At 42.8% G+C, this 26,595-nt stretch overlaps 1 protein-coding gene across 4 annotated transcripts in view; it reads left to right on the forward strand.

Moving 5' to 3' along the window:
- LOC116986140 (nucleolar protein 4-like) overlaps positions 1-26,595 on the forward strand; it is a 161,642-nt gene that overhangs the window by 58,099 nt on the left and 76,948 nt on the right. For all 4 annotated transcript variants that reach the window (XM_033041319.1, XM_033041320.1, XM_033041321.1 and 1 more), the window contains one exon: positions 878-1,019. In XM_033041319.1, the coding sequence (XP_032897210.1) occupies positions 878-1,019 (142 nt within the window). The remainder of the gene's footprint in view (positions 1-877; positions 1,020-26,595) is intronic.

Genomic DNA, 26,595 nt, shown 5'->3' on the forward strand with positions numbered 1-26,595 from the left:
ACCGAGTTTGTACGTTCTCCATGTGACCGTGTGGGTGTTCCTCAGGTTCTCCAGTTTCCTCCCACACACCCAAGACATGCATGTCTGTAGGTTAATTGGATTTGGTAAAGCTTGTAAATGGATCCTGGTTTGTAGGATAGTGCTAGTATGCGGGGATTGCTGGTTGGCCTGGACTCAATGTGTCAAAGGGCCTGTTTCTGCACTGTATCTCCAAACTAAACTAAATTAAGAGAAAGATGAAGCTGTACAGACAGAGATGTCCCTCTTATAAATGCACATGATTAATAAATGCAGTCATTCATTGTTCTATTTATTCTGACACATAATATTAAATTTATATGCCTGGATTAAAATACTATAATTTGTCCAATTTGAAGTGCATTTTTGCTTCAGTTAACTGAAGTAAGGGATGCTTGGATTTGTACAGTGTGTTTAACTTTTGAATAATATTTTACCTAAAATCAATCTGGGAGATTCCTACTGACACTCCTCCAGATCATGGAATGAAGTACCCTGTCTAGTTTAAAGAAGCTTTGGTTCATAAAGATGCTCTACCCCAAAATCTCTTTGCACTTTCTGAAATATTTCAGTCTTTCACCTCTCGTCCATCTGAGTGTTTCAGGGGCTTTCTGCTCTTTTGGCGAGCATTTTGTGGCAGGTCTAGTTGTGGCTTTGTTCTACGTACTACTGTGGAATTGCCGAAGAGCAATGTGAATTCATATTCCCAGTAATTATTTTCCACCTTATGTTAGAAGCGTATACATTTGCATTTATTGTGCACATTTGGCAATGTCATTACATACTGACAGTATTCAGTGAAATGTAGCTGGACTTAATCAACAGATGTTGGTAATTATGAATAAATTTTCTCTTGTAGGATGGAAGTTCAGTGAGCAGTGATGATTTTGATATGAGCAACACCACATGGATTTCAACTGACCAGTTTGTGAATTCCGATATAAGCCCCAGTCAAGAAGAAAAAATGCACAGCCCTCAGAACCCACACAACCAGGAAGATGGTAAGTCTCCTGTCGAAAATGAAAGTCATGCAAGCTGGGATTAATGTGGCTGACTTTGTGGCCGGTCAGTTAGTGTGAAAACTTCATTTTGGATGATGTTAAGAAAGAAATATTAAACTGAATCCATCTTTCCTCTTAAGTGGATAAACTCATCGGGAGTATTCTTTTAAAAAGAGAATGGGGATACTTTTCCAGTATCCTGCCTATCAGTTATGCATCCAAAAATGTTTCCACGATAATTGACTAGATAATTAGGGAAGAATGAATTTGCATTTACACATCGAGTATCTCAAGTGCTTTACACACAATGAAGTGATGTTGTAACGTTAGGGGATTTAGAAGGCAGTTTATAATCAGTCGGCCCCTTCAGACAGATGGGGTGGCATCAGAAAGATGTTGTGGAGGATTAGATGGCAAACATGCAGCAAAGTGATCATTGTGGCAGTGTTGGTGTGGAGGTGTCTGTGGAAGCATTCAGACACATGATCAAAGAGGAGAAAATCCAGCAATAAGAAAACACATAGGATTCGATTCACCAGTTCACAAGTTATAGGACTAGAATTAGGCCATTCTGCCCATCGAGTCTACCCCACCATTCAATCATGGCTGATCTCTACCTCCTAACCCCATTTTCCTGCCTTCTCCCCATAACCCTTGACACCCGTTCTAATCAAAAATGTGTCTATCTCTGTCTTAATAATATCCACTGACTTGTCCTCCACAGCCCTCTGTCGCAATGAGTTCCACAGATTAACTACACTCTGACTAAAGAAGTTAATCCTCAACTCCTTTCTAAAAGAGCACCCTTTATTTTTGAGGCTGGGACTTCTGGTCCTAGGCTCTCCCACCAGTGCAAACATCATTTTCACATCCACTCTATCTATGCTTTTCATTATCCAGTAAGTTTCAATGAGGTCCCCTCTCAGTCGTCTAAACAAGAGCGGGTAGAGGCCCAGAGCTGTCAAACACTCATCATATACTAACACACTCATTTATGGAATCATTCTTGTAAATCTCCTCTGGACCCGCTCCAGAGCCAGCACACCCTTCCTCAGATATGGAGCCCAAATTTCCGCTCAGTACTCCAAATGCGGCCTGACCAGCACCTCAACATTACGTCTCTGTTTTTGTATTCTAGTCCTCTTGATATAAATGCTAGCATTAAATTTGCGTTCCCTCTACCGATTCGACTTGCAAATTAACATTTTGGGAGTCCTGCACCAGCACTGCCAAGTTCCTTTGCACCTCACTATGCCAAAGATTGAACACCAAATAGGTTACAAAATAACTTATTTCTGGAAAGATGGAGCCACTGTCGGCAGATCAGGTGAAGATAGTCCACTGTAACTGAAGCTAAAGCACTCTGTGGCCAATTGCCCCTTTTATTGTGAATGGCCTGGGGGTGCTCATGAGCTTCAGATGAACAAAACGCATCGCATCAGAGGCGATAAGCTGTGCATTACATAACCGATGATGCCATTGTACAATTTCCTTGAACTCTACATTTGATCATTGTGTTTGTATGTTGGGCCAGGAAAATATTACAGAAGTGGCCAATTTGTACATGGTGGGACCCAAATGTTTTTCTCCAATGAGGTTAAAATTAAATTAATTTACATAACAATGCCAAAGAATTTGCAGGCCAATCTTCTCATAATTTAAAATTATTTTTGAAAGATTCTTTTTGAAAAGCATAGAAGTATTTTCAGATATTCAAACATCGTATGGTTGGCTGGTGGTTAAGTTGCTGGAGTCACAGCCGGAGTTTAGAACCTTTAATCCTGAGACACTGGTGTCAATTCCACTTTAACAACCATGATCTTGAATGTAAAGAAAACTCATAACAGCACCATTGAGCTAGCAAATAGTGATAAATTGCCACTTGGATCATTAAAGTGTTTCAAGGAAACCTGCCTCCTCACCCTGAGATGCGAATGTGTGACTCCCAAGTCCGTCAATAAGGTTGATGTCAATTGCCCTTGAACTGAGAAGTTTGGGATGTACAATAAATTCTGGAATTGCCAGCTTTACCCCTGAATAAATTCTACTACGAGTGTCAAATAAAATATGAACTATAGACTCTAGACTTTACTTTAGACTTTAGAGATACAGCGTGGAAACAGGCCCTTCGGCCCACCGAGTCCACGCTGACCATCGATCGCCCCATACACTAACACTATCCTATACACTAGGAACAATTTACAATTTTACCAAAGCCAATCAACCTACAAACCTACACATCTTTGAAGTGTGGGATGAAACTGGAGTACCCAGAGAAAATCATAGGGCGAACGTACAAACTCCATAAAGATAGCACCCGTAGACAGGATCGAACCTGGGTCTCTGACACTGTAGGGCAGCAGCTTTACTCTACGCCTTTATGCTGTCCAAAATGTAAATAGTTTTACTTGTTGCATTCTTCTAATGTCCCTTCAGAAAGTGGTCAAAACCATACCTACCTGGTAGTCATAATCACCCATGAGTGTCTTTTTATGGGGAATAGGTCTGAACTCCTGAAGAGAGGTTAGCTTCAGAACGACACACCTGGCAATGAACATTTCATGATATACTTTCTTATCTTATTTGTGAGCCAGTCAGGTCAAGGATATTTGGTGCATTATTGATGCACAGGTGTTCCTTCCTCACCACATCAAGTAACACAGCAAATTGTGCAGTAACTTGTAGGATGCTTGTTCCTGGGTCAGTATTGTATTTTTGCAAACGATTTATAATTATTTGGTTAAACTCCAGCTGTCTCCATATGTATACTTGGCTTTCCTAAGCTTTTGTTCTTGGCTAGCTCCAGTAGGTGGGTTTATATTGTGGTCGGCAGAGATTGTGTTCCGTATTCAAGCTGCCATTGTGAAGTCTTCTCCAGTTAGGTGTCTCATTGATGATGATGATGATGATGATGATGATGATGATGATGATGATAATAATAAGATAGAAATGCTGGAGAAACTCAGCAGGTGAGGCAGATCTGTGGAGCGAAGAAATAGGTGACGTTTCGGGTCGAGACCCTTCTTCAGAAGGATCTCGACCTGAAACATCACCTATTCCTTCGTTCCAATGATGCTGCCTCACCCGCTGAGTTTCTCCAGCATTTTTGTCTACCTTCGATTTTTCCAGCATCTGCAGTTCTTTCTTAAACATGATAATAATAAGTATCATTTGTCTCGTTAAAAGCAGCTCCCATTTTTTCCTACATTGCAAGTTCCAGGCGTTATCGGTGTATAGCAATGGTAATCTTGAATGTTAGTTCCAACTCATTAAAATGGTGATGTGACTTTAATGTTTTTGCCACTAGTCATTGGATGTACAGGTCTGGAAAGATCAGAAGTTAAAAGGGAAGGCAGCAAGGGACAATGGGAGTTAGTCACTTTCAGTTTAATGAGTATCCTGTTTACCCTGGTTTTATTTACCTTCCGGTAAATCTAAAGTGAAATAAAAGTAAGACTTGTAAATGGCATGTTTCTTACGTGGTAATGTCAAGCCCCAAAGCCCAGGTAACATCCTGGTGATCAAGAAGGAACTACAGATGCTGGAAGATCGAAGGTACACAAAAATGCTGGAGAAACTAAGCGGGTGCAGCAGCATCTATGGAGCGAAGGAAATAGGCGACGTTTCGGGCCGACGTTTCGGGTCTTCATCAGTCTGAAGAAGGGTTTCGGCCCGAAACGTCGCCTATTTCCTTCGCTTCATAGATGCTGCTGCACCCGCTGAGTTTCTCCAGCATTTTTGTGTACCTAACATCCTGGTGAACCTCTTTTGCAGCCATTCCAACTTAACTACATCTCTTGAACAAAGACCTTGAGTTTTTGATGCGAAGAGGAGGAGGTGGACTGGGCTTTCCCATTTTATACTTTTTTTCCTACAGTGTTATCAAAGCCACCATGCTATATGCAGCGCCATGGCTTAGGTGAGAATGTCTGATGAAGCCTGTAACTTGCTGGAAGCTGCATTAACTTGATCATTTAATTATAAGGACTTGCTCTGCTTTACATAAATGATACCATTGGCCAGTAAAAACACATTTTTACCAGGGATGTGATTTAGCGGTACAAGTATGAATGCGTGCAGGTGAATCACGAAGGAGTAATCCCTTACCCGTACTTTCTGCTTCTGATCTCCCATCCAGTTGCCAAACACAGGGTTATCTCCAATCCCACATACTCTTTTTCTTTGATAATCTCCTGAGCCGAGCTGCAGCATTCGTCCACACAGGCAATATGCCTAAGCCCTTGCCTGTCCACAATGTTACTAACCTTGTCAAATGATTCAACTAGATTAGTCAGACATGATTTACCCTTCACAAAATCCTTTTCAAGTGTGCAGTCATTCTGGCTTTGAGGATAGATTCCTGTAAAATTCCTGCAATTAATCTTAAACTAATAGGTTTACAGTTACATGGGTTCTTTGTTTCTTATTAATGTATTTATTACATATTTATGTGTTATTTGTGTTAATGGGCCTGTTAAGCTTCAGCATGCCAGAATTTCATTGTTCCATAGCCGGCATGTATGACAATTAAACTCTCTTGACTCTTTTTAATAAAGGAATGATATTCCAATCTAATCCAAGAGTGCCTTGGAAAATTACGATTACAGCAGATTCGAGTTTAATCATTTTATTTAAAAGGCACGCTGAACTCATACTGAAATCTTCTCACTGGTCTTCAATAGATTTATCCATTAATAATTCAGCCAGGTTTTCTGTAGCTAATTTATTTCACATCTCTTACATTTGCCTCTTACTTAAAAGCTTGTTTATTTTTCTCTCGCTTCTTCCCAAACCGAAAAAACCCCACATTCAAACAATATTTGCAAAATGCCTTTTTAGTACCTAAGTTTGAAGTGCTCCTGTGGTTGCTCATGACAGTTCATTGGTTTATTCCCCTCCATTGGTTTGAACAGAGGTGAAAGTTTGCATCACCTCAGACCTGCTCTCATAACCAGAAAAGGGTGGAAGATTGTTGCGGGAAAATCAAATCATAGATTCTGATATTTAATTATAGTACTTCATTTCCCTCAGCAAAGAATTCCATCTCATCCAGAATTATCTGCTCTGGTGTGTGTTCCCAGTCTTTTCAGCACATCTTCTTTAACTCCTTAATTGTAATCAAATTTCTGTATTCTCTTTACATTTGCCATCAACATTGGTGGCATCCTTTTAGTGTTATATATACTGCAAATGTTTCTGTTAGAAAGAATTGCTTGACTTTTAGACCCAGTCCCTACAGGATGCCAGTGTGAATCTGGTTCAAAAATGAATACATCACATCCGTTGTCAAATAAAAGAGTAGAAATTAGAGGAAGAGCGTGATGTACTGGACATTGAGATGCATTTGGGGGATTTAACTGTGGATAAAACTAGAACCGCTAAAAAAAAATATCCTAAACTATTAAAAGAGACAAGGTGGGATGTAGTGGAAGTGGTAGGTTCCTGGAACGCACTGTCAGGGATGGTGGTGGAAGCAGATAAGATAATGACATTTGAAAAGCTTTTAGATAGGTGCATGGATATGCAGGGAATGAAGGGATATGTATCACACACACAGAAGAGATTTTAATTAGGCATCTTGTTTCACACAGATATTGTTTCAATGCTGAGGCCATAACTGAGCAAGTTTTAAGATAAGGTGAACACAAAATGCTGGAGTAACTCAGCAGGACAGGCAGCACCTCTGGAGAAAGGTCTGAATGACAATAAAGGTATTCAATTCAATTCAATTCAAAAGGAATTGGTAACGTTTTGAGAACTGACAGCCGCAGGCATTAGAAGAGGATGTACTTGCCTCAGAGATTGCTAGGTTTTTATGGAGAGCTTTCATTCAGGACTACAGCAAGCCATTATCCCACACCATTTGAGATTGCTGAAGCATTTCCAGCAATTAGATTGGATTGGAATTGACACGATTCAACATCAGTTAAATACAAAGTCAAACTCTACACCTACCGAGGGAGCTTTCAGATTTTGTGATTCAATTAATCATATCTATCCTCATCCCAAAAATCAAACAGTTACAACTTTCCTGGGTTCCCCTGCTGTTGGGAAAGATTGGGAGCTGTTAGTTTGTCCACCTCTTGCTTGTGAAGGTGGCTGCTTGGTGTATGAGAATGGTATACTAATGGTTTGGGGGAGAGCATTAAATCACACGTGCAGTTGTAGAGTCTTATGCCCCTGTCCCACTTAGGAAACCTGAACGGAAACCTCTGGAGACTTTGTGTCCCACCCAAGGTTCCCGGAGGTTCCCGGAGGTTTTTGTTAGTTTCCCTACCTGCTTCCACTACCTGCAACCTCCGGCAACCACCTGCAACCTCCAGGAACCGCACGGAAACCTTGGGTGGGGCGCAAAGTCTCCAGAGGTTTCCGTTCAGGTTTCCTAAGTGGGACAGGGGCATTAGTGTCTCTACATTCGAAATCGTTTCGCTGAACACCTTCGCTCAGTCCGCCTGATCTCCCGGTTGCTAAACACTTTAATTCTCCTTCCCATTCCCACACAGACCATTCTGCCCTAGGCCTCCTCCATTGTCATAGTGAGGCTAAACGGAAATTGGAGGAACAGCATCTCATATTTCGCTTGGGCAGCTTACAGCCCAGTGGTATGAATATTGATTTCTCTAACTTCAGGTAGCCCCGGCATTCCCTCTCTCCATCCCTCCCCCACCCAAGTCACACTAGCTTCTCGTTTTCACCCTGCAAACTAACAACGGCGTGTTTCCTTTATCATCATTAATTTTTTGCATATCTTTCATTCATTGTTCTTTATCTCTCTACATCATCGTCTATATCTCTCGTTTCCCTTATCCCTAAGCAGTCTGAAGAAGGGTATCGACCCAAAAGGTCGCCCATTCCTCCTCTCCAGAGATGCCGCTGGTCCCGCTGAGTTACTCCAGTTTTCTGTGTCTATGTTCCATTTACATTACACCTTCTATGAAGAACTTGCCCCTTGGGTCTCATTTCAATCATTCTGCCCTCGCCTTAAACCTATGCCCTCTAGTTCGGGACTCCACGACCCTGGAGAAAAAGACCATGATCATTCACTTTATCAATGTTTCTCATGAATTGTATACCTCTATCAGATCACCCCTCAGTATCGTACACACCTGGGAATAAATAAAGCTTCTACAATCATACCGTCGCATTGCTGAACTCGGAGTCCCGCCGATAGATTCCTCCGGTCCCTCCGTCCCCATTGTTTAATTATTCTGTATTTTTTATTATTCTGTATCCTCTTTTTTTTTTTTTTTAATTTCTATATTGCACTACTACGGACTGACGCAAAACTGCATTTCGTTGTACCCATACTCAGTATTTATGCAATGACATTAAAGTTGAATTGAATTAAAAGTCCCAGTTTACCCAGCCTCTGCTTATAATTCAAGCCGTTGAGTCCAGGTAACCCCCTGGTGAACCTTTTCTGTACTCTTTCCAGTTTAATGACATCCTTCCTACAGCAGGATGACCAGAACTGCCGGTAATGCTCTAGTGGTGGTCCCAACAATCTCTTGCACAGCGTAGCATGACGTCCTAACTTCTGTACTCAACCCCTCGCCTTCACCATTCTACCTGTGTTGTCGCTTTGTTTTCTTCCACTGCCAATTTTGTAATCCAACTAGCTGTTTCTTTTGGTCCCAATGAGCCTTTACTGTTCTGATCAATGGGACTTTGTCAAACTTGCTAAACTGCTTGTAGGCATTGTCTAATATGCTATCCTCATTGACCCTCCTTGTAACTTCAGATAGCCCTTGCTTTCTCTCTCCTTCCCCTTTCCAGTTCTCCCACTAGTCTTAATGTCTCCTCCTACATTCTATCTCTGTCCCACCCCCTCCCCTGACATCAGTCTGAAGAAGGGTTGCCCATTCCTTCTCTCCATAGATGCTGCCTCACCTGCTGAGTTACTCCAGCATTTTGTGTCGACCCGCCTTGTAACCTTTGAATATTCAGTCAATTTACTCGTGGCACAGCCCTCTCTTTACAAACACGGGCTGACCATCCTTGAAAAAACCGTGCCTGATTGATGAGGCCCTGCAAAAAAACCCATAGGTACTTTATCATTTACTTTTCTAATAAAAATGAAATGGCTGAATATAAAGCTGGGCTTTCATCTGGCCATTTTTGAATACAAGGGTATTTAACATTTTTGAGTTGACATCGAACACTGTTCACTCTATCACAGTTTGTTCTTTGACCCACAATAACTGCACTAAAATGCACTGTGGCTGAATTCCAATTCTTCTTGTAAACTTCACTCATAACATTTTTATGAGCCAGATGCTCTTGGGGAAAATTATTAACTTCAAGCACTTACACCGTGCAGCAAGAATTGATGCTTTTGGTGTGGAAATCCATTTTGACAATGCAAGCCATCTTGTATTCCTTCTTTCCATTTATTTGATTTTTCATTTGTTGCTTTAGTATTAGAAGCAAAGAATCAGAATATAATCAAAATTAATGTTTGCTATTATTGCAAAAGATAGTGCCATTTATTCTTTCTGTAAACTTCATAATATCTCCTGTAAGTTTAATTATGAATGGTGCATCAGGGCATGTTTGAAACATCATTCCTCAAGGTTGTATTTGGTGTGTCACAGCCAGTATTTGTAAAAACTGTCATAAAGGATGGTTATTCATCTCTAAAAACCTGTGAATGGAATGAAATTTCTAACTGCTTAGATTTTAGAGCTGCCTTATTAAATTTAGAGCAATGGTATAAAGCAAATATTTTTTGTTACTGAATCGTAGTGCTTTGTTATTAGTCAGAGTTGTACAGCACAGAAACAGACCCTTCGGCCCAACTTGTCCATGCCAACCTAGATGCCGGTCTGAGCTAGTTATATTTGCCCCTGTTTTGCCCATACCCCTCTAAGCTTTTCCTATCCCTGTACCTGTCCAAATCTAATGCACCTGCCGCTTCCTCTAACAGCACATTCCATATACCCCACCATATTCTGCATGACAACGTTGTCCCTCGGGTTCCTATAAATCTTTCCCCCTTCACCTTAAACATATGCCCTCTTGATTCCCCTATCCTGGGGAAACAACTCTGTACACTCACTTTTATCTATTCCCCTCATGGGATCACCACCTCACTGAGATCACCCCTTGGCCTTCTGTGCTTCAGGTCCTAGCCTGCCCAACCAGCCCCAACAAATGGATTATAAACTTCCTAGTGTCAGTGACGAAGGGGGACCTTGCACCATGATGGGAAATGGATTCACCCTATCTTTTCCCCTTATAATTATATACACCTTTGTCAAATCGCCCCTCACCCCTGTTCTGTGTTGAGTTTTTCAACAAGGCATACTCTGCGTACAGGAGGAATATTCATATTCATGAATAGATTCCATGTATTGAATGATCTCACTACACCATTGTCTATATCTCTTGTTTCCCTTTTCCCTAACTAGTCTGAAGAAGGGTCTTGACCCGAAACATCACCAATCCCTCCTCTCCAGAGATGCTGCCTGTCCCGCTGAGTTACTCCAGCTTTTTGTGTCCATCTTCAGTTTAAACCAGCATCTGCAGTTCCTTCCTACACATTTTGTCCGCTCCACTGCAAAATCTCCTCAAGGTTAAAATTCTAAGTAATTTTTTGTATGATTATATTGTGTACCCCCGTAGTCTGTTGATCACTTGTAGATGCAACATTTCCCAATCATTTGATTGAGTAAAAGGATTTAAATGATTTGGCTGTTGACGTGTGAAATTCCTCTGTGATATCTCGGTGCATTCATTGTCCTGGCTCTCACTGTTTGAGCTGAAGACTAAAAGATTCAAGATGCTCTGGAGTAGACAAAATGTTTAAGAAAGAACTGCAAATGCTGGAAAAATCGAAGGCAGACAAAAAAGCTGGCGAAACTCAGCAGGTGAGGCAGCATCTATGGAGCGAAGGAATAGGTGCCGTTTCGGGTCTCGACCCAAAACGTCACCTATTCCTTTGCTCCATAGATGCTGCCTCACCCCCGAAACGTCGCCTATTCCTTCGCTCCATAAATAGTATAGTAGTATAGTATATCTTTATTGTCATTTTCCTGAGTACTCACATACCCAGAGGAAACAAAAAAACATTGCTCAACCAGTGTCCATTCAGTGTGCAGTAAAAAATAAATAGAAATAAAAATACATATATCATGAACAAATTAAACACTCTACTCTCTACTAAACATCAACAGGCGTTCCGATCGGCAGCGGCACCACAGTGTTTCTGCTGCAGTGTGTCCAGGTTGGTGGTTGGTGCGCGATACTTTGGCACGGGGCAAAGTCCGTTTATCAGTCTTATAGCCTGCGGGAAGAAGCTGAGGAGCATCCTGCTGGTTTTGCAGCTAATGCTCCTGTACCTCTTCCCAGATGGCAGGATGGAGAATATGTGATGCGATGGGTGGTAGGGGTCTTTGATGATGGAGATGGCTCTGCTGATACATCTCTTCCTGTATATGTCCAGCAGGAAAGGGAGTGGAGCACCAACTTCACCCGCTGAGTTTCGCCAGCTTTTTTGTCTACCTAAGATGATGTGATGTGCTTCTCGCAGATGTGGAGGTCTAATGGAATACTCCTGTCAAAGGACAGATTACATTGTGTGGGAAGCAGATAGGAAGATCAGTATATTGGCCATAAGATGCATGAGCCTGTTTGAATCGTATGGTAATGGAGCAGATCTTGCAATCTTCATGTAAATTTGTGGAAGAGCTGGGGAAAGTTGATGGGTTTCCCTCAACATAATCTTGAGATAAGGCAGGCAGACCTCCTATTTCTTGCTCCAGTTTCATCAGACAAGACATTTTTATAGCTGACAAGCATATTGCCAGTGGGCATTTTACTTTTTTGTACCTTTTCACAGAATTCCACCCTTAATAGCAAAAGACTGTTCATCCTGACTGGGAGGAAGAAATGGTATTTATTTAAAATAACTGATATAGATATGCAATAGAAGACTCTGTAAATGTCTTTGGCACCCTCCATCTCTCAACAATCTTCAGGGTAATTGTAAATTAACTCGTGGGCAAATTTAAAAGGTTCCACGTTTCAAAGTCAAACCATTCATTCGGACTTGCTTTTCTAAACATTAACTAAAATTGAGATCTTTCCAAAAACAATTAACAAAAAAAAACAAAAAATTGACTGTGGAAATGTTATCAAAATGGGTATTTCCTTTGCATGATATTAATTTTTTTAAAGTTGCTCAAGATCCAGGTCATTCAACTTCACTGTCAAAAGTGATTAACAGTAATTAAAGCCATAGGCCCCACAGAATATTCACAAAATGAACCCAGCTGTTACTGATGTAGGTAGTATCCACGGCAAAGGCTAAAAATAGTTTTCCCTTGAACATGTCAACCCTCGATTCTCTGTCCACTATGACCCGGGATAAATCTGCAAAAGAATAGGAAAAGGCCTAAATAAAAATGCTAAGTGCTGCAAACAGTTAGAGCCCATTAAGTTATAAATCAGACCCATATAATTAGAGTTTTAAGCCTAATTACAAGGTGAAAGTCAGGGAGGAAAGGAAACAAGCTAAAAATGGACGGCCACATTGAGCAATTTGGTTGGAAAATTATTTTAAAGAAAAATTATTAAATGATATCAGCTTGGTGCACATAAAAAGATTAAATAAATGTTACAACATCCCAATCTTCAGGATTAGTGACGTGAGGTTTTAACCATGGGACAAGAGCCTTTAAATAAATTGCAGAAACTAAACACTATGAGAAAAATGTTCGAGGACCATTTTGAAAAAGACAATTTCTGTAAAGATAGCTTTTGTTGCTATTATCCTTCAGAAAAGTAGGGAACATACACTGTACTGTATAATTTAAAACAAGACATTTTGGAAACCCAGCCAAACAGCACAAAAGCCTATTTGTTATTTTCAAGGTTGTAAGTGTAATATTTCAATGGCTCATACATTCTTCACAAATACTATCTGGGGAGTGATTGTGAAAGAGGATTTATGTGTCAAAATGATTCTTTCTTCAGTGGCAACAAAGAAAACTGGAATTCTTGAGAGGATTTCTTGTGTAGCAAAGCACCAAAGGATCTACTGAAATACAAATGTTTTAGTTTTTTTTTTCTGGATTAAGGTTCTCTGCTGTTAAAATGTAGCACTGCAGACTTAATCTGTAACCTTGGGGAAGAGGCAATTTGACATTTAATGGATTGAATGGAAGATTTTAGAAATACGTCGTTTAAATATGATAGAAATATTTTAACCCTCAACAAAAAGAAGTCAAGAGACCACATTCGCCAGTGTAGCTTTTCTATACATTTTACTGCTCTCAGCACGCCAACTTCATGCTAACTGTGAATTGTAATGATTGGAGGGTCAAGGCCGTGCTGACCATGCCATTAATTAGCTGGACATTTCAGCTGGCTCCTGTTAAAACTAACAAGTATTGCTTAATACTCTGAGTCTTGACCCGAAACATCACCCATTCCTTCTCTCCAGAGATGCTGCCTGCCCCGCTGAGTTACTCCAGTTTTTTGTGTCTATCTTCAGTTTAAACCAGCATCTGCAGTTCCTTCCTACACAAGTATTACTTAAAGGTGTTCAAGAAGGAACTGCAGATGCTGGAAGATCGAAGGTACACAAAAATGCTGGAGAAACTCAGCGGGTGCAGCAGCATCTATGGAGTGAAGGAAATAGGCGACGTTTCGGGCCGAAACCCTTCTTCAGACTGATGGGGAGTGGGGGGGAGAAGGAAGGAAAAGGGGAGGAGGAGGAGCCCGAGGGTGGGGGGATGGGAGGAGACAGCTCGAGGGTTAAGGAAGGGGAGGAGACAGCAACTTAAAGGTGGTTGGCATCTCTTAAAGGATATGTATTGGCAGGGACTTTGCAATTGAGGCTGACGTAGAAAACAGAAAAAGAATGTGACACGCGAGAGAGCTAGCTGCTAGGCTTGTGCTTGTCGCATTAATATAGCGGAGGAGGCAGCGAGGGAAAGAGAAGATTTTATCCACAGGAGACTTGGAGGAACTGCAGGTGCTGAGAAAACGGGAACACAATAGCCATGGAGCCAACACCGTGCCTGAGTTAAGAATTGCTTAAAGTTCAGTGGCCTTATTTCCAATGATTACTCTATACATGAGTACCTTCAAATACTGCATTCACACTCGACATGCATCGCTATCCCCACTTGCTGCTTAATTCACACATCTCTGTCAATATGGAGGCACCGAAGATAGACACAAAATGCTGGAGTAACTCAGTGGGACGAGCAGCATCTCTGGATAGAAGGAATGAGTGATATTTCAGACCCGAAACGTCACCCATTCCTTCTATCCAGCGATGCTGCCTGTCCCATGGAGTTACTCCAGCATTTTGTGCCTTTTTTCGGTGTAAACTCAGCATCTGCTGTTCCTTCCTACACAATCATTGAATTGAATTGAATTTCCTTTATTGTCATTCAGACCTTTCAGTCTGAACGAAATTTCGTGCCTGCAGTCATACATACAATAATACAATAATAGACAACAGAACAGACAGTAAACACAAATTAACATCCACCACAGTGAGTCCACCTAGCACCTCCTCACTGTGATGGAGGCAAAAATCTTAGGGCTGCAGTCTCTTCCCTCCTCTTCTCCCTCTGCGCTGAGGCGATACCCCACCGGGCGATGGTAAATCAGTCCCACGGCTCACCGAGCTCCGCGAACGGGCCGGTTCAAACACCGCGGCCCGGGGTGGTCAAAGCTGCCGCCCTCCAGTCCAGCGGACGCAGCTGTTGACGACGTCGTCCACTGGCCCGCAGCCGAACCCCGGACTCAGGCCGCCGCCGCCAGAACGCCGTCTCAGCCACCGGAGCACCGTTCCAGCCCCGAGCCGGGTCACCCTCACGTGAGCGTCTCAGCCCCGCGCCAGGCCGCCCCGACGGGAGCGCCGTTACCCTCGAGCTGGGCCGCCCTCACGGGAGCGCCGTTATCCTCGAGCTGGGCCGCCCCGATGGGAGCGCCGTTACCCCCGAGCTGGGCCGCCCCGATGGGAGCGCCGTTACCCTCGAGCTGGGCCGCCCCGATGGGAGCGCCGTTACCCACGAGTTGGGCCGCCCCCACGGGAGCGCCGTTACCCTCGAGCTGGGCCGCCCCGACGGGAGCGCCGTTACCCTCGAGTTGGGCCGCCCCCACGGGAGCGCCGTTACCCTCGAGCTGGGCCGCCCCGACGGGAGCGCCGTTACCCTCGGGCTGTACCGCCCACACGGGAGCGTCTCAGCCCCTCGCCAGGCCGCCCTCACGGGAGTGTCACAGCCCCTCACGGGAGCGCCGTTCCAGCCCCGAGCTGGGCCGCCCTCACGGGAGCGAGCCCAGGGCGAGTCCTGACAGGCTGCCTCCGGAGCCTCGAGGTCGCCAGCTCCGCCATTAGGCCTCAGCGCAGACGGAGGCAGAGAAGGGGGATACGACAAAAAAGTCGCATTCTCCCGAAGGGAGAGACAGAAAGCCCTGTTTCAACCCCCCCCCCCCCCCCCCCCCACATAAACACAACCTAAAAAAACAAAAACTTAGCTAGACAAAACGAAAAAAACAACACAAAAAAGTAAAAACAAACGGACTGCAAATCAGGAGGCTTCCTTGCGTTCCTAGCATTAGCATTACAAGCCTTGCGTCCATATATTTCAGACTGTCAATACTCTAGGGAGTGCAGACACCAGTCACCCAGATATTCACTAACATGCGCCTTACTCTTTGAAGAAGGGTTCTGACCTGAAATGTTGCTTGTCCATCCACTCTGTGGATGTTGCCTGACCCGCTGAGTTCCCCTAACACTTGGGATTTGCTCAAGATTTCAGTGTCTGCTGTATCTTATGTCTCTGGCTTTGTCCCTGAAAGTTTAGTGCATGCTAACACTCTTGCCAGAATAGTATCTGAAGTGACATGACCCACAAGTGCCACTGTGCCATCAGTGTCATTCTGGTTCTCGCAAGGCATCTGTAGCATCCATGTAAAAGATGCCAAAGCTCCAAATTTTGTACAAAAAGATGCATGCTTTTACTGAGTATAAATGAAAACAGGAAAAATTCAATGATAAAACTTATACAAGTTAACAGCTGCCGAGGAAAAAGTCATAGTAACATTTGGGTTTACAAAATGCATGGGCATAATTTAGTATGTGTAGGAAAGAACTGCAAATTCAATTCAATTCAATTCAACTTTATTGTCATTGCACAGATACAAGTATAGGTACAACAAAATGCAGTTTAGCGTCTGGTCACAGTCATAGTGCAAGATAGTAGAAGTAGAAAATAAAAATACAGAATAAGCATACAATAGAGTAAAAGAGTACTGGTTAACAATGTGTGGAATGTGGATGGATTAGAAAAAAAAACTGGTACATAGGCAAATACTGTATACAAATGTGAGAGACTAAGGATATCTAGCGACGGGACTCCGAGTTCAGCAGTGTAATAGTGTTATTGGAAACGCTGGTTTAAAATGCTGGTTTAAATCGAAGATATACACAAAATGATGGAGTAACTCAGCGGGACAGGCAGCATCTCTGGAGAGAAGGAATGGGTGACGTTTCGGGTCGAGACCCTTCAGACTGATGTCAGGGGAGTGGGCAGTACATAGAAAAGGTAGTGTAAAGATAAGGAAGTGTAAGGTGTGAAAACAGAACTAAGGGAATATAGATCAAGGAAATTGCAGAATTTGAGATACCAGTTACCAAGACAGATGTGTACAACAACTCACTCTTCCCCCGCACAATTAAAGCATGGAATAGTCTTCACCCTACCATAGTTACTCAACCAGACGCAACTAAATTTAAGGTGGCTCTTCTTCTCCAAGAATCCTTTTTTGCTTAATTCCACTCGCTGCCACCTCCAGTTTAAATTCCATTTGGAATATTTTGGAGGACCAAGAACCAAGAAGATCATTGTTAGTTGGGAGAAGGTAATATAAAAAACATAGAAAATAGGTGCATGAGTAGGCCATTCAATCCTACGAGCCAGCACCGCCATTCAAAATGATCATGGTTGATCATCCAGAATCCATTAGCCCTAAGAGCTATATATCCAACTTTCTTTTTAATACATCCAGTGAATTGGCCTCCACTACCTTCTGTTGCAGAGAATCCACAGAATCACAACTCTCTGGGTGAAAAAGCTTTTCCTCATCTCAGTCCTAAATGGCCTACCCCTTATTCTTAAACTGTGAACCCTGGTTCTGGACTCCCCCAAAATCGGGAAATTTTTTCCTGCATCTAGACTGTCAAATCTCTTAATTTATGTTTCTATATAAGATAGCCTCTCATCTTTCTAAATTCCAGTGAATATAAGCCCAGTCAATCAATTATTTAATCATATGTCAGTCCCGCTATCCTGGTAATTAACCTGGTGAACTTGTGCTGCACTCCCTCGTATTCAGCACCTCATATTTGGCTTGGGCAGCCTACACCCCAGTGGTATGAACATTGACTTTTTTAACTTCAAGTGGCCCTTGCTTTCCCTCTCTATCCCCTCCCCTTCCCAGTCTTAAGAGCCTGTCCCACTTGGGCGTTATTTGCGCGTCATTTACGCGACATAATTTATGTGTCAGGACGCACAACATCATTTATGTGTGACGTGCGCATGGCGCGTGGTGAGACGTGGTGGCGTAGGCAGTGACGCGCAGCCGCGTGCGGCGCCCCAGGATTTTGGGATTCACAAAATCTTTGTGCGCCACCTGCTTGATGGGCAAATGATGCCCTAGTGGGACAGGCTCTTTAGTCCCCAACTACATTTTATCTGTTTGTTTTGTTGCTATCTTCTCCCAACTAACAATGATTTATTCTACATCTTCCTTGATCTCCATTCCCTTGGTCTTGTTTTCACACCTAACAATTCCTTATCTATACACTTCCTTATCTATGTACCGCCCACTCCCCTGACATCAGTCTGAAGAAGGGTCTCGACCCAAATCGTCACCCATATCTTCTCTCCAGAGATGCTGCCTGTCCCGCTGAGTTACTCCAGCATCTTGGGTACAATTTAGTTTAGTTTAGAGATACAATGTGGAAACAAGCCCTTCGACCCACCAAGTCTGCACCGACTAGCGATTCCCGCACATTAACACAATCCTACACACACTAGGGACAATTTACATTTATACCAAGCCAATTAACCTACAAACCTGTGCGTCTTTGGAGTGTGGCAAGAATGGTGGGAATAGCTGCAGAACCCACAAATCCAATAGTTTCTCTATTGTTAAACATGTCAATAACACGTCAATTATAATTTGATCAACTGAAGGGTAGGGGGTTTAACAGCTAAGTAGCAGGTGATTGTGGAGGCACAATCTGATTTTCAATCCCAATGTTTCAAGGATAAATTTTCTCAAAGCCATGCCTTTGAGCCACATTAAATTAAATGTGTTTTGTTGATCATTTATCCCACTGTTGCTACTAATCAAAATCTTTTGGTATCTGCTGAGAACATAGTTGCTACCTTTCTAAGACCATGTCTCATTGGACTGTAAGTGTTAAATGTCTTGCGACATAACTTTCAATTAAACCAGATGCCCTGCTGTGTCTTTTAATGCAAGTTGCAACACAGCAATTATTTAGTTTGTAACACTTTTGTTAAAAGGCATGTATGGGCTGATGGCAGGTTACAAACAGGAGCTAAGAGTACTTATTGTGTGGTTTATTACCTAGTTTATCAGATGCAGAGCCATATTCAAACTTACATTGTTGTTTCAGCAAAATTAGTGACTTATTCTGTCACTGCAAATAATTTTTGAATTTAATGGGTGATGAACATTCCCATAAAAATTCATCCCTGATTCAAACCATTAATATGCTCTTTGTTTACTGGAAATATATCCTACTCTACATACATTTAAGATGTATTATATCAAAACGCCACTTTACATGTTTATGGGTGATATTATCCAAGGTTAAGTACATTTTTGTGCCTTATATCCAAGCTTTAAAATTTTAAATGATTTCCATTTAAAAGGAAAAACAATTATATATGTACGTGTGTGTGTGTGCGGGCGTGCGCATATATATATATATATATATATATATATGTGTGTGTATGCATATGTGTATATATATATATGTGTGTGTGTGTGCATGTGTATATGCATGTATCAAAGGTATCAAAGGTATTTTATTGGTCACATTCACATACACCTAGGTGTAGTGAAGTGAAATGCTTCTTGCCATTTTGCAGCACATAAAGAAGGAATACAGACATAACATTAATAAGAGTTTTAAACATAAAGAACATCCCCCCACAATGGTTCCCATTATGAGGGAAGGCACAAAGTCCAGTCCCCAACCCCAGTTCACCCATAGTCGGGCCCATTGAGGCCTCCACAGCTGCCTCTACGGAGGCCCGATGTTCCAGGCCGTTCTCGCCGGGTGATGTTGCTCCGGCGTCGGGAGAGTCCTCTCAGCGGCTTGGGAACCCTGGAATGGCCGCTTCCGTACTGGAGGCCGCGGCTTCCAAAGCCAACAAGGCCGTGCTGGTTGGAGCTCCACAACTGGCGATCTCATCTAGAGATCCCAGGCTCCCGGTGTAAAGTCAGCGCCGCCGCCCGCAGCTGGTCGCTCCACAGTCCCGCAGCTCCGTGATGTTTTCCTCAGCGATCTTCAGCTCACCGGAGCTCCAGCGCGGCGACCCGGGCAAGGCATCGCCCGCTCCGCGATAGCGCACCAGCGTTGTGCCGCCGCCGAAGCCGAGGTTCTGGGTGGTCCCCGACAGGAAACGCCGCTCCAGGCCCGCTGGTAGGCCGCGAGGACGGGTCGAAGCTGCAGCCCGGAGAAAAGCTGCCTCTCCAACCAGGTAGGGACCCTGAAAGGTAGTTTCCCCCTTCCCCCCCCCCCCCCCCCCCACATAAAAAAGTCTAGACCTCCAAACAAAACACTTAACTAACTAAAATAAAAAGATGAAAAGACAGACAGCTGCTGGCTGGGCAGCCGTGCACAGGACAGCGCCCCCTACATTTAAAACTAAAACTGCTGAATACCACATTCGGCCATTCCCGAAGCAACAGCTGCATTTGTTACTTACCTGCTTCTTTGAAAAAAATCGTTCATATAATAAGTTTTTGTTTGTAGCATTATTATTTTCCGTGTGAGCCGCATTTAGTCTTGAAAGCGTTGCTTTGAAGTTAGACTCCATGCATGTTAACAGCAGGCATTTGTTAGCTTAATTAAAACATTTATTTGGACCCGACTTGATTGACTCTCCTACCCAGTTAAAAAGGTAGTAACCTGATTAATAGTTCTTTGCAGTAATTTATGAATCTAATCTGAAAACATATATTTGTGACGAGAATATTTTTTTCTTTTCATATGCTGTAAATAAAATTCCTACGAAAAGATGTGGTTAAAAGATGAGAGTTATATTCAGTCATTCTAAGCTGTTTGTGTGGAGAGATTGAATAGCAAGAAAGCACTGAGGGATTGTCTCTGGTTTTATTTGTAAACAGGCAGCTGCTCTTTGTTTGAGACTCATTCAGCACAAACTCCACCCCATTTTTATTGATTTCACAACTGTTTACAGTCTCCTCTACCGTCCTTTCTTGTACCACAGTCAAGCCAAGAGAAGGCTGCCTGTTTATACACGATTAGAATGGTGAGAACTGCTGTGGACAATTTGGCAAGCAGGGTGTGCACACTTAATATCCTGACTGTATTTCAAACTAAATGCTTGTGCTTCTGAGGTCAAAGAACAAAGCCACACTAACATCTTAGCTGCATGTCCCATCGTAATGAGGCACTCGCTCTGGAATAATGCCCAACCTTAACACACTAAAGATAGTAACACCACATGGCTGCTTTGTGAGTCACGATATGATGCAGCATGTAGGGGCAACCATCAGTAAGATCAAGACATACTATGTTGGGCCAAAAATCTTTCTCTAATACTACAGTGTTACAGTGAGATATTAGGATGGCTTGTTCTTGCTTTGTTAAAGAGGTGGTATAATTTCAAAGTTAGTGAATGGTCTGCCTTTGCAAGAAATTATGGGCACAATTTTCACTATTTTTCATCCATTAAATGATAAATTGCTGCCCATTATTTCCTGGTATTTTCCACCAAGGATAATAGATCGTTACTATTGGGGAAAAACTATACTGTGCGCAGCTTGTGTGTGTGCTTGAGCCTTTCTGATATATAACAAAACAACGTTCCCAATACAAACTGAAAGTTGGAATGCATGTCTGAAGAAGGGTCCCGACCTGAAACGTCACCTGTCCTTGCTTGCCAGAGCTGCTGTGAGATCGGCTGAGTTACTCCAACACTTTTTAAATTTTGTATGTTGAAATCACTGCAGGATCATCGATTACAGAATAACATTTTTTTTTCTTTTGAAACTGACTTTAGGCTTTACACACTGTTTCCTCTAGTACTGGTGCTGCAAGACAAAATCAATTGCATCAACTTCAGGTAGACTAGAAACAAAACCATTTGGTGATATGTTATGGCAGTCTGAAATGAGAAAGGTGCAGGAGTTTGGCCATATTAAGGAGAGGGGGGAGTATAACGTTGTAATTTGCAGCATACAATGCAAAGATAGATTTTGGTATGAAGGGAACATCTCAGTTTAGAGGGACATGAGCCAAACATGAGTAGGTGGGACTAGTGTAGATGGGGCATCTACGCTTTGCATGGGCAAGTTAGGCTGAAAGGCCCGTTTCCATGCTCTTGACTGTGACTTCCAATCCATTCTGGTCATTCGGCTCTGTGCTGGCTGCATCCACGATCACCGGCTTCCTCTCCTGCAAATGATGCGGCCCAGAGTGCCCTCGTCTGCATTTTGCAAATTGCTGTTGCTGGTGGCATTAAACAAATTAATGAAAAGCTTGCAAGTGAGTTTATTGCAGTGTGAATAACTGATGTGCCTGCTGTAGGTGAACAGCTGGAAGTGCATTCAACGTGAAGCCTGTGCCAGCATTCGGTAAGTGCATTAGTGCACTTAATGTCCTCTATGCTACCTGTGACTTTCACCAATGGTTGGATCCAATTGCCGTCCCTACTTTTTAAAAGGCGCCAGGGCAATGTCAGTTGGATTGTTTCCGGAGATGCATTTAAAAAGAGCTGCAACTATAAAACTGGGAACTATTGGGTGGTGGGTGTATTGCATGAACTGCCTGCGGATGTAGTTGAGGCAAGTACAACATACTGGGCTTATATTCATTGGAATTTAGAAGGACGAGAGGGGATCTTATAGAAACATATACAATTATTAAGGGATTGGACAGGCTAGATGCAGGAAAAACCAGGGATCACAATTTAAGAATAAGGGGTAGGTCATTTAGTACTGAGATGAGGAAAAACATTTTCACCCAGAGAGTTGTGAATCTGTTGAATTCTCTGCCACTGAACGCAGTGGAGGCCAATTCACTGGATGGGTTTCAAGGGAGAGTTAGATATAGTTCCTAGGACTAACGGAATCAAGGGATATGGGGAGAAAGCAGGAATGGGGTACAGGTGCTCCCCGAAATATGATGCTTAGACTTGCGATATTTTTACTTTATGATCGGCAAATGCTCGGCAAAGGCAGCAAGCCGCACGTCACTCCCGGTCATGTGATCGCAATGTGTTAAATGTGTTTTCGATGGTTTACAATGGGGTTTATTGGAACGTAACCCCATCGTAGGTTGAGGACCAGCTGTACTGATTTAGGATGATCAGCCATGATCATATTGAATGGCAGTGCTGGCTCGAGGGGCCGAATGGCCTACTCCTGCACCTTTTTTCTATGTTTCTATTTAAAAAACAGTTGTTCAGGTACATGGATGGGTAAGATTTAGAGGATAAGGGCCAAAGGTGGGCAGATGGGACTAGCTCAGAAGGGGCATGTTGGTCAGATTGGACAAGTTGGGCTGAAGGGCCTGTTTTCATGCTGTTTGATACTATGTGACCAGAAGGTGGTACATACCTGAATGGGATCTCATTCATTCACTGATATTGTGCAATGCACTAATTACAACCTGGATCAAACAGGCTGGGCACGTGCACTGCAACGCTGTCTTAATGCAAATTAATTCCTGGACCGTTGAATCATTCATTGCATAATTTGGTGCAGATCCAATCTTCAAAGTTTAGTATTTTGAAAAAAAAAATCACATTTTAATTCCAGACATAATGACATGACCTACTTAGAGACCCCAACAAACAAAAAACAGTAAGCAAAATCACTGATTTTCTTTTCTCTTTTTCCACAGCAGTTAACAGATTTCAGTGCATTCCAGATAGAAACTTGTACAAGGAGGAGGGAAAGAAAAGTTAGATATTAAATTTCACAAGGTAAAAAATTATCAGTGAATTTGAAACAGATGCATTTTTGTGACTGCTCAGTTACCACATGCAGCAGTACACACAAAGGTCTTTTGTCATTGCAATGAGTAATATTTTTAAGAGATCTCATTTTACTGTCAGATCACACTTTATTCTGAAGAAATGTATGTTATATAATGTGCCCCGCACATAACCCTCCCACGCAAATTTGCAAACTTTAACAATGAAAGACACATCATATCGAGAGACACAGATTAACACTTTGTTATCCTTGTCAGTATCTTCAATTAGTACTATATATTGAGCCAGATCCTTCTGGTCCGAGCCCCTCACCCAGACATAACCCATTCACACCTCCTCTGAAGATGCTGGTGATCTGGCCCTCCACACCCAACCGATGTCCACAGGTGCCTCAGTCAGTCATTGTATCCCGAGTCTCCACCGACCCATAGAAACATTCAAAACCTGGTGATATGAATTCACGTCAGTGAAAATTAAAAATAATTAAAAGTGGAAAATGCCAAAAAACAATTAAAACAGTCAAATAAGTCAAGCATTTGCCTGAACATTGAAGGTACACAAAAGTGCTGGAGAAAATCAGCGGGTGCAGCAGCATCTATGGAGCGAAGGAAATAGGCAACGTTTCGGGCCAAAACCCTTCTTCAGACTGATGGGGGGGTGCCTGTTCCCACAGAGTAAGAGACCGCTCTTACCATTTGTTTGCCTGTAAAGCTGAGGACCAAATGTGAAGTAGATCTAGCCCCTCTGTTCAGCATGGCAGTGTTCTACCACTGGACTGTGTTTAAGAAGGAACTGCAGATGCTGGAAAATCGAAGGTAGGCAAAAATGCTGGAGAAACTCAGCGGGTGCAGCAGCATCTATGGAGCGAAGGAAATAGGCAATGTTTCGGGCCGAAACGTTGCCTATTTCCCTCGCTCCATAGATGCTGCTGCACCCGCAGAGTTTCTCCAGCATTTTTGTCTACCTTCTACCACTGGACGATGACGATGAGTGCAGAAGTGAGATCGATCGGCTGATCAAATGGTGCCAGCACAACAACCTGGCTCTCAATGTCAGTAAAATCAAGGAACTGACTGTGGACTTTGGAAGAGGAAGGATGTGGACCCACAAACCTGTCTATATCGAGAGAGTCAAAAGCATCAAATTCCTGGGCGTGCATATTTCTGAAGATCTTCTCTGGACCCAGCACACTGATGCAATTATAAAGAAAGCCCATCAACACCTTTACCTCCTGTGAAGATTACAGAGATTCAGTATGTCAGAGAGGATTCTCTTGAACTTCTACAGGTGTACAGTAAAGAACGTATTGACTGGTTGCATCACTGCCTGGTTCGGCAACTTGAATGCCCAGGAGCGAAGAAGACTGCAAAAAGTTGTGAACGCTGTCCAGTCCATCAGGGGTTCCGACCTCTCCACCATCGAAGGGATTTACAGGAATCGCTGCCTCCAAAAGGCAGCCAGCATCATCAGAGACTCGCACCACCCTGGCCACACACCCATTTCACCCCGATCTTTTTCATCGGGAAAGAGATACGGAAGCCAAAAAACGGTAACATCCAGATTCAGGAACAGCTTCTTCCCTACGGCCATCAGGCTATTAAACACTACAACCTCCATTAAGCTCTGAACGACATAGACTAGTATTGTTATTATTGCACTATTATTATTGTGGGTGTGTGATTATATTTACAATGTACTATGTTTACATATTCTATTGTACTACAGGTAAGAATTGCATTGATCTATCTAGGACATATGATAATAAAACACTCTTGACCCTTGACAATTAACCTACAATCCTACATGTCTTTGGAGTGTGGGAGGAATCCGGAGATCCTGGAGAAAACCTACACCGTTCATGGGGGAAACGTACAAACTATGTACCCGTAGTCAGGATTGAATCGGGGTCTCTGGTGCTGCAAGGCAGCAACTCTGCTGCTGGGCCACCGTGCTGCCCTCCCATATCCATGGTCTTCACAGGTGTTGCCTGACCCACTGAGTTACTCCAGCACTTTGTGTCCTATTCAGATTTAAACTAACCTTAAGGGCCTGTCCCACTGTACGAGGTAATTCAAGAGTTCTCCCGAGTTTCCCCTGGTTCGAACTCGGAGAATTACGGTAATAGCCGTTCGTAGGTACCCGGGGCTCTCGTGGACATTTTTCACAGTGCTGAAAAAACTTCACGAGTTTCCGCGTTTCCTGAGTACCCGCCGTTAGTTTTACGAGCCGCTACAAGACATCCACGAGCTCCGACGTAGCTGCTACATACATTCAACGTACTTACCATGAGTTTGATTTTTTTTAAACTCGGGAGAGCTCTTGAATTACCTCGTACAGTGGCCCTTAACTCATGTAGCATATCCCTACCTGAGCTCTGAACTGCAATAGACTATATTATTATTTGTTATTTGCACTATATTTGTTATTTATTGAACTTTTTCGTTTTTTTCCCCGTTAAATACAATGTTTACATATTCACATATTCTGTTGTGCTGCAGCAAGGAAGAATGTCATGGTCCCGTCCAGGACATATGACAATAAAGCACTCTTGACTCTTACCTTAGCAAAGCACTTCCTCTAAATACAACTGTATATGGTTCTTCCACTTTGCTTCCTGTTGCAGTTTGCGGGGCTTACCAGCTGTACCTTCCTCCCATGTTCCCCATGCTTACCTGCTCCACATGCTGAAGGCTGAGCACACTGACCCAGACGACCCTGAGACGTGGCGACAAATCCTGGAGCTTTAGCAGAGCTTCAGCTGATGTAATGAGGTGATGTGAGATCCATGAAATCCACTTGGGAGTACGGACTAACAGCAAAACCCCTCTCCCTTGTTTTCATCTCTCATTTCCATCAAGGGGTTTTATGTCAAAACTATGTATCTTTTTTTTTTAAACACTAAAATACTTATAATTACAAATGTTAAATATTAAACATTGAACAAGAACAGATAATTAAAATAATTTAACGTATTTTTGCCTTTCTCCTCCTCAGCCCTATATTTCTCATTCAACCCAATGGGCTTCTTTGTAGATCTTGCAGCAGGCTAACTAGTTCAGGGTCAGAGTGCAAATTTCAGCAAGCTCCTGCTTCACCATTGGGCTCCAGTTTTGAAACCAACTGATACTAAGGCTGAGAAATGCCAGTCATTCTATGCAGAGCCACTGGCAAAATCCATGAGCCAACTATTGCAGAAATAACATTCTGTCGCTTGGAAGTCTCTCCCATTGATCACACTTCCTAGGAAATTGCAATATCATTTCATTCCATGAGTAGCAAAATGAGGAATGGGAAATTGGAAGCGGACCGAGGACTGTGTGCAGAACTGG

The sequence above is a fragment of the Amblyraja radiata genome, chromosome 23, assembly GCF_010909765.2.
Source record: "Amblyraja radiata isolate CabotCenter1 chromosome 23, sAmbRad1.1.pri, whole genome shotgun sequence".
Classification (NCBI taxonomy): domain Eukaryota; kingdom Metazoa; phylum Chordata; class Chondrichthyes; order Rajiformes; family Rajidae; genus Amblyraja; species Amblyraja radiata.